This window comes from Spinacia oleracea, chromosome 6 (assembly GCF_020520425.1).
Source record: "Spinacia oleracea cultivar Varoflay chromosome 6, BTI_SOV_V1, whole genome shotgun sequence".
Lineage (NCBI taxonomy): Eukaryota > Viridiplantae > Streptophyta > Magnoliopsida > Caryophyllales > Amaranthaceae > Spinacia > Spinacia oleracea.
Window position 1 is genome coordinate 39,052,700 of NC_079492.1, and position 8,301 is coordinate 39,061,000.

The 8,301-nt window shown below is 45.1% G+C and overlaps 1 protein-coding gene and 1 pseudogene across 1 annotated transcript; one reads left to right on the forward strand and one right to left on the reverse strand.

Moving 5' to 3' along the window:
* The first annotated feature begins 2,543 nt into the window (after positions 1–2,543).
* LOC130463081 (uncharacterized) lies at positions 2,544–4,507 on the forward strand. Its single transcript, XM_056832117.1, has 3 exons — positions 2,544–2,600; positions 4,107–4,256; positions 4,330–4,507. Exons 1-3 carry the CDS (start codon positions 2,544–2,546, stop codon positions 4,480–4,482), a joined length of 360 nt encoding a protein of 119 aa, XP_056688095.1. The 3' UTR covers positions 4,483–4,507.
* A 3,461-nt stretch (positions 4,508–7,968) lies between these two features.
* Positions 7,969–8,069, reverse strand: LOC130464669 (uncharacterized; annotated as a pseudogene).
* Between the last annotated feature and the right edge of the window lie 232 nt (positions 8,070–8,301).

Consider the following 8,301-nt stretch of genomic DNA (forward strand, 5'->3'; position numbering starts at 1 on the left):
TTAATCAATTACTACCAACAATTGGGCTTGTCGTAGTAACGTAGTGCAAATAGACTATTAACGACAAAATTTTTGTTTCGTCGTGAATAGTTTGTCGTTAAAACTGCGAATTCTAGTAGTGTTTGAACTTGAAATGATTGAAATTTGAACTTGAAATGATCCTAGTTTAGGGAAATAACCATGAACAACCCTAAACATGGTGGGATCTTGAAAATTGAAAACTTGAAGTTGTATATTGAAAATGGAGTTTTGAATCTCAAAAGACTAAACCTTTAAATGTTAAAAGGTGTCATCTTTGATTACCCCATGTTTGAATATGATTCTAGTCCAAGAGGTGATTGTAAACAACTTGGACATCCTCGAATCTTGAGAAATTTGTATTTTGCATTTTGAAAAGTTTGCATTTTTGGAAAACATGTATGATTGTTGCAAGTGGTGTTTTTTAATGATTAAAAACACCAACTTGATAATCATTTAGAAATCAAAGCAACATAGTTGATTAGAATGGGATTCGGATTTACCTAGTTAGATTTAGGCAAGAGCTCCCAATTGCTTTTGAATTTAGGAATTTTGTATGTGTTTTTGAGGAGTTTTTGAGTTGTATTTTGAGGCGTAATGTCGAAATTACGACGTTGTATTGTTGTTCTCCTCCCCATTTTGTTGAAAATGAGGGGTATTTATATAAGGAATGGGTGCAAGGCACCATCACATGTCAGCGCTGGGCGCTGGTGATGTGGCTTGAATGCCGCGAAAGCAAGGACGGGGAATCCGTCCTTGTTTCGTCTTGTAGTGTTGTACCTGTTGTACGAATAGTACTAGGTTTGGCGTTTTGTATTTTCTTGGAGGTTAAGGCATCGTTTAGCATCTAAACACAAGCCTTTCTCGGGTTTTTGAATTCCGGTTTTACGGGACGGGGCCCGGCATGCTCGGTTTTGTGGGTCGGCGCCCGAATTTGACTTGCCTTATATGATTTTGAGTGGAAAAGGCCTAGTAAAACCAATGGGATGGTCTACTAGATGAGATTGTACTTGGATTTTGAAATTGATTTTGGAAAATAGTATTTTGTACCGAGAACCGAAAGGGGAACGGTCTGCGGGGTTGGATTTTGGACCTTGAATTTGGAAACATTCTTAGCAATTGGGATTTCCGCCTGGAGTTACTCCAATCACCTAACAAGGATAATGGTATCGTCATCATCCCAAAGGGGAGACACAAATTAGGTGTCTACAGAAGCCCCCACTTTAATTTGACTGAGCGTTCGGTTAGGTAAGCGCAAGTCAAAGTATTTCGAAAGGGATGGAGAATGATCAAGATGTTCTGCAATCAAGACCACTCTTTGTACGCCGGTACCTGCATAAAACAGGCGTTAGAAAAAAGGATAGAGTCTACCTCGATGCGGTTGGTGATGATTCTGGTTTGTACTTGTATTTTTCCGCCATCAGTTCAGGACGGATCTTGGCATCGAAAATTTTGAGTCTTGGATCTTTTTGAATCTTGAATATTTTAATACCCGGAGTTATTCCGTTGGGGATGTGCTTTGCTGGGGATAAGAGCTTTTTGCTAGCCCTTAAAATTTGAAATTTTGACTGACTTTCCCGAAGCTTAGGTCCGTTGGGAGTTGAACGCCCGAGTCGTTGTATTTTTTGGACTTTGTATTCTTGAAATATGCATCTGTTTGTACTTGGAGATACAGGTTTATACCCGTATTTTCGATGGATGGCATGATGCGATGTTTGATGCTTGGTGCGGAAGACCGTAGCAGCAAAGGACGTACAATCAGCACGGGAGACCGCGCGCTGAAGATTCGCGCATGCAGGGGGCAGCGCTGGGCGCTGGTGCTGCGCTTGACGCGGGGCTGAGCTATAAAAGCTCCCCTTGCCGTGCCATTTTGAGGCACACTCTCTTGAATTCTTTGCTCTTTTCTCTCAAAGGTCGATTAGGCTCTTCCCTTGATCTTGTTCTTGCCCTATCCATGTAAGTATTTCATGTTTTTGCTTATGAAATAACTTTGAAATGATGCTTGTATGCTTAAGCTTTTTGAATCTTGTAGCAGACTATTTGATAGCCACTTGAACTTGAACTGTTGGAACTTGTAGTTTTAAATTTTTTGAAAGTTTTCTTGAATGTATTTTTTTTGTATCGGCTTCGGCATGGATAGCCTAGGCGTTGTTGTGGAAATTGTATACCTGCTTTGGCATGGATAGCCTAGGAGTTTGTGTTTGAACTTGTATAACTGCTTTGGCGTGGGTAGCCTAGGCGTTGGTGTTGAACTTGTATACTTGCTTTGGCATGAGTAGCCTAGGCGTTGGTCTTGAACTTGTACCTTGACCTAGAGGTCCACTGGGGGTTTGTCTTGAATTTTTGACTTTGTTTAGGCTAGTGTAGGATAGCCCCCAGTTTAGAATTTTGATACCTTGTACTCCACTTGATTTAGTATGTCTCGTCACACTCGGAGGAAGCTCGCCGAATCATCGGTAGTTCGAGCTGCTGAGGAGGACGCTTCTGATGATGAAGCGGCTGCAATAAATGCGCCCAACGGGGGTATGGTTCCCCGGGATGCGCTTGCCTTTAGTGGTGCTGGTTGGAGCCCTTCCGACCTGGTGTTTCGGCCGGAGTGGCACTTGTCTCAGCGGCCTCGCACTGGCATGGTGAGTCTTGTATCGTGCTTTGAATTTGTATCTTGTATTTGTATAGGTTTGGAGTTAACTCGTTCACCTGTAGGCCGATGGAAAGCCGTTTCGTACTTTCTAGTCCTTGGTGGAGGTTCAGAGGGCTTTTAAAGCTCTTCGTGCCGATGAGGAGGCCATGGCGATTTGGTCGCAGACGGGCCTGGCCGACTTCTGGCGTACTATGGTAGGCTCTTCGAGGAGAACGGGGATCAAGCCCCGACCGTGGGCGTTGTTGGAGCGGTGGTGGGATACCACCAACACTTTCCACATGGCATAGGGGGAGATCACCATTACCCCCCTTGAGTTTGCTATGATCACGGGTCTTCCTTTTTCCGAGAGGAACGTGACCTTTGATCCGGAGCTGACGTGGCGCTCTGCCGCTGCCAGGGACTTGCTTGGCCCCGTTGTTGACTTGTCAGATGACGATGCCCATGCTTCTGTGACGGTGATCTTGGAGGCTATCTGCGGTGCAGGTGTGTCTGCGGAGCAGAGGGTTAGGATTTTCCTCCTAGCCTTGGTGAGCAGGGTGATGGTCCCGAGTAGGAACAGTCGGGTGCACATCCGGTTTCTATCCGTTCTGGGGGACTTAAGAGCTGTTTCGAGCTATAACTAGGGTGGCTTGGCATATAGCCACCTTTTGTATGAGATGAAGCGGGCTTCCCGGACTGCGGTGGGGAGTGACCCGAGCATGGCTGCTCTGTGGAGTATGCTGGAGGTATTTAAGACTCCTTGTACCTTGTACTTTGTACTTGTATGCTTGTATTTGAACTTGACTGATGTTTTGCTTGCTTCTTGAAAGATTTGGATATATGAGCACTTTCCGACTTTGGCGCCGGATCGTACTAGAGATGCGACTTACCCGTATGCTGCCTCTTGGATAGGAGCGGTGCGCAGCAGTGTGCCTCTGGCGGCCTCTCGCAAGGCTTGGAGAGTCCTACCTGCTGACGAGGTAATTTTCTTGTACTGTTGTGTCCTCTTTGTATTTGTATTTGTGTTGTTGCCTGAGTTGTCTGTTTTGTAGATGGTATGGCGTCCTTTTGCCAACGCGCTTACCTGCCTCGGCTGCACGTGCCCATTTCCTGTCTGGGCGGCGGGTTTTGCTTCCAAGTGTGTACCGCCATATGTGGTACCTAGGGGAGAGAGTGTCCACTCAGCACAATCGGGGGAGAGACTTATCCCCAAGGACCCACCAGGGTCCATGCTGGCGTTGGATGAAGAGCTTGCCCGGCTCTATGTGGAGGCTAGGGGCGATGCTGTTTGCCGCTCTTGGAGGGATTTTGTACACAGGAAGGGGATCTATGAAGACTTCCTGAGGAGGCTGGCTCCACCAGTACGCTTCGTACTGCCGGTGAGCTTTGAACCTTGTATTCTTGTATCTTTGTATTCTTGTATTCTTGTATTGATTGGATGATTGTATGATTGAACGATTGTATATAGGAGGAGGAGGTTGATCCTGAGGATATTCCCCATGCTGATAGGATCCTCCGCTATGAGAACTCGGACAGGGAACAGGTGGTGGAGACCATCCCTTTTGCTTCTCCTCCGCACCGGAAATCATATGATGCTGTACCTGAGCATTATGCCGCTGTAAGTACTGTTGCATTTTTTGAAACTGTTTGTAATCTTGTACTGGGGAATTGATCTTGGATTTTGTATGCAGGCACCTCGGGGGAGAGTGCGTCGTTGGATGCTCTTGCTTGATTCTTGGAAGAGGTATTGTGCCAAGCTAACCCGGAAGCTTTCTGGCCGGGACAGAGAGGTGCCTTTCTTGATCTTGAAATTTGTATTATGGAAATTTGAACTTGGATGTTGATTCTTGAAATTGTATTTTGTATAGGAGCGCCGTCGAGAACGTAGAGGATCCGTTGACAGAGAACCCCAGGCGGAGACGTCCTCGAGGCAGGAGGGGCCGAGCTTGGATCTGGGACAGGGGTCCGGTGCTGGTACTCATCAGAGGCATTCTGATGCTGAGCGGGGAGCTTCCCCTTTTGTACATGTTGATCCCACCAGGCATTCGTTTGGAGGTGCAGGCGGTTCACGATCCTTTGTTTCTTCTCCTCCTGGTTACTATTTCGGAGGAAGTGGTCCTCAGCCCTGGGGTGCAGATTCCTGGGCTTACTATGCAGAGATGGAGAGGATGCGCCAGGCTCAGATGTTTGGGTCGTACCAGTATATGCCAATGCTGCCGCCGTATCAGTATTCCTCTCCTCAGCAGGGAGTTCATCCCTCCACTAGCACACTTCGTATCTCGGAGCAAGATCCTATTACCCCTGGGACGTAGCTGGATCAGGAGTTGGAGCGCCTCAGGAGCCGGAACAGGGGCAAGGCACCTGTGGTTGATATCACTGCTGGTGATGACTCGGACTGACCCTGCATGGTAGCGAGTTCCAGCTTGCCTGGGTTGATTTTGTATAGGTTGTATTGTATTGTATTTGTATGGATTTGAAACTAGAATTTTTGTATGGTTTGTATGGCTTTGAACTTTGAATTGGTTTGCAAAATTTGAAGATTGGTTTTTTGTATGCTTGAATGTTTGGAATTGTATGCGTTGTGTGTGCCTTGAAATTTGTGGCTAGATGCATGCATGAGAAATTTGCCAAAAAATTTTGAAAAAATTTGCCCATTTTTCGGGTGTATATACCCACTATAAGCCCCCACTTTGACTGAGGTTTTTTGGTTAGGAAAAGCGCAAGTCAAAGTATATTCAACTTTTGCTATGCATATGCAGACTCGACTTAGGACGCCGATCTAGGACTTGGATGCTTGAATTTTGAAATAACCCGAAATCTGCCCGAAGCGTTGATCCGGACTGTTTGAAGTTGCGCGGTTTGCGGCTTTGGAATCTTGAATAATGGAGGTTGTACTCTGCTGTCCGAAACACTAAAGAGTGTGTACTCGGAGTCATAAGAGAGGACATTGACCTCGTCCTTAGGTGCAGGCCCCTGCGCCTGGCGCAGGCTTGGCGCCTGGCGCTCGTGGGCTGTCGTGCAAGCCGACTCTTGTATAAATAGGGAGCTTGTTGGATCATTTTTTGCATTAATCCTTCCCTGCTATCATTGCATACTGCTTCCTCTCGAAAAGAAAAGAAAATATGGATGTGTCCTTTGAGAGTGCCTTGAACTCGTGGCTTGGTTCGCTCGGTAAATTGGAGAAAAGGGAGCTTGATGGCATGCATCTTGGGTGCTCGTCTCTTTTCGGTTTGTAAAATTGGATCAACACTTCATTCTTGCTGCTTTGGAGGCTTGGGATCCGAATCATCATGTCTTTCGTTTTGGAAATAATGAGGTATGTCCCCTCCCTGAGGAATTTAGTGCTATATTGGGGTGGCCCATTGATGAGCGGCATTTATGTCGCTCTAGGCTACGATTTTATAGAGTTTTATTATGCTTTTTTGTTAGTTTTATATAGTTTTTCTGTTCTTTTATCCCCCTTTTCAATCTTTGTTCTTTTCAGGTGATAATGTTGAAAATGATGGAAAAATAGCTGAGATTTGCTCGAGCAGGTGCCGTGCGATCGCACGGACATTTTGTGCGCTCGCACGGGTCTACAGAGTTGGCTCCAAAAGTCAAGGCAGTGTGTGCGCTCGTGCCTCAAATTCGTGTGCTCGCACAAATCCGCAAAATCGATGCAGGAACTATGAGTGATTTTGTGCGATCGCACCGCAGAGGAGCCCGCTCGCACGGAATTTAGGTGGGCTCGCACTAAATTCCTGTGCGAGCACACGAGGATTTTCTGAGATTTAGCCAAGTTACAGCCGTGCGATCGCACGGTTGTTGGGCACGTTCGCACGGCACGAGGGAGAAGAATCGTCGCAGGGCCCGTTCGCATTAATACACAGCACGATCGCACCGATGCGATCGCACCTGGGTCTGCCCGATCGCACGGCTGCGCGGGATTCAGTTTTCGAGTTTAAAACTCTTATTTTTGGGGTTTAGTATAAATAGGATTTTTGATTATTTTCATTTTACGCTTTCATATTTTACATTTCATATTTTTACACTTTCAATTCTAGAGGTTTTGTGATTTTGTTCTTCAATCTAGAGAGAGAAACTCTTTAATTCCAAGCATCAATTCAGTAATTTTCTTCAACTCTTCTCTTCTTTATGCAATTAAATTCTTAGTTCTTTAATTCTTGCAATTGCTTAGTTGATAATTGTTTTGCAATTCCTCAATACCTTGAGTTCTTGATTTCAATTTTGCTTGTTACTTTGATTTTCAGTTTTTGATTTGATTGTGCAATTGAGTTTCCTATTCTCTACTTCTTCTCCTTTAACTTCATGATAGCTAATTTTGAACTAATGGATAGCTTGATTGTTAGGATGATTAGTGAGTAGTTTTAGGTTAGGGAAAGGGGAGAAACTAGGGGATGAATTAGGGGAAATAGATTGTTGATTGTTGGTTGATTCATGTGATTGAACAAGATTTGATGATAGGAAATCCATGCTAGTTGAGTGGTAGTTGCAAATGCTATTCGATTAGATTTCCGTGGAACCATAGGATAGGTTTGGCAAGACATTGTGGACCTATCTTGTGTTGATCAAATGGCGGTACCTATTATATGCTAGTTAGTTTAGTCTAGGATTAGGCGAAAGCTCTTCCGTGGATTAGACGCTTAGCGTTCCCTATCCGAGAGGTGGCGGTCGTTGTTATGTAGTTTAGTTGAGACTAGTTCATTAATTGAAAATAAAAAAAATATTTCATTCTTGCTTTAGTTTTTCCTTTGCATTGCTCACGGTTTTCTTGAGTGTTTATGCTTGATAAGGGACGTGCTCGTCAAAGGATCCTCCATCCTCTTGACCTTAAATTGGAAAGGACTTTAAGGAGACTTAGACGTTCTCGCTCTAGCTCGTCAAATCATAATCGGTTTGAGGCTTTGAGTGTTGACACGGAACAAGAAGTGAGTGAGCAAGCTAGTGAGAACATGGCTTTTCCGGTTAAGAACTTGGGAATACCGGGAGCATTTGAGGCTACGTGTGGGATTCAAGCTCCAACAACATGTGCTAACAATTTTGAGATCAAGCCCGCCTTGATCAATTTGGTGCAAAGTCATCCCTTTTGTGGGAAAAGCAATGAGTCGCCTCACGAGCATCTCAAGCAGTTTGAGCACTATTATGACACAATAAAACACAACGGTGTAACCTCGGATTATGTGAGCTTGACTTTGTTCCACTTCTCTTTGCTTGGGCGTGCTAGTGATTGGCTTGACAAGGAGGTCAAGCCCAACTCACTTCGCACATGGAACGAAGTAACTAGTGCCTTCTTGAACAAGTTCTACTCTCATGGGAAGACGGCGGAGTTTCGCCACAAGATTCAATCATTTGAGCAAGGGCGTGATGAATCGCTTTTCGAGGCTTGGGACCGATTCAAGGAGTACCAAAGGGAATGCCCTCGTCATGGGATTCCCAATTGGTTTTTGCTACAATCCTTTTACTTAGGATTGAGTCCAAGCTCGAAAACAAGTTTAGATGCGGGCGCGGGAGGCCCCATCATGAACAAAACGGAAGATCAAATTGAGGAGATAATTGAAGATGTAGTTCAAAACTACCAATCTTGGCATGTAGGTGTAAGAAGTTATGATGGGAAAAGTAGGATTGAGGATGGAAAGGGTTCTATGTACGCCATAGAGCAAGCA

Excerpts from the sequence above, each read along its gene's own strand:
- LOC130463081 (XM_056832117.1), top strand. The coding sequence starts at position 2,544 with ATGGTTCCCCGGGATGCGCTTGCCTTTAGTGGTGCTGGTTGGAGCCCT. Across the intron at positions 2,601-4,106 it reads GTTGGAGCCCTTCCGACCTG|GAGGAGGAGGTTGATCCTGA; the intron begins GTGTTTCGGCCG and ends GATTGTATATAG. Across the intron at positions 4,257-4,329 it reads TACCTGAGCATTATGCCGCT|GCACCTCGGGGGAGAGTGCG; the intron begins GTAAGTACTGTT and ends TTTTGTATGCAG.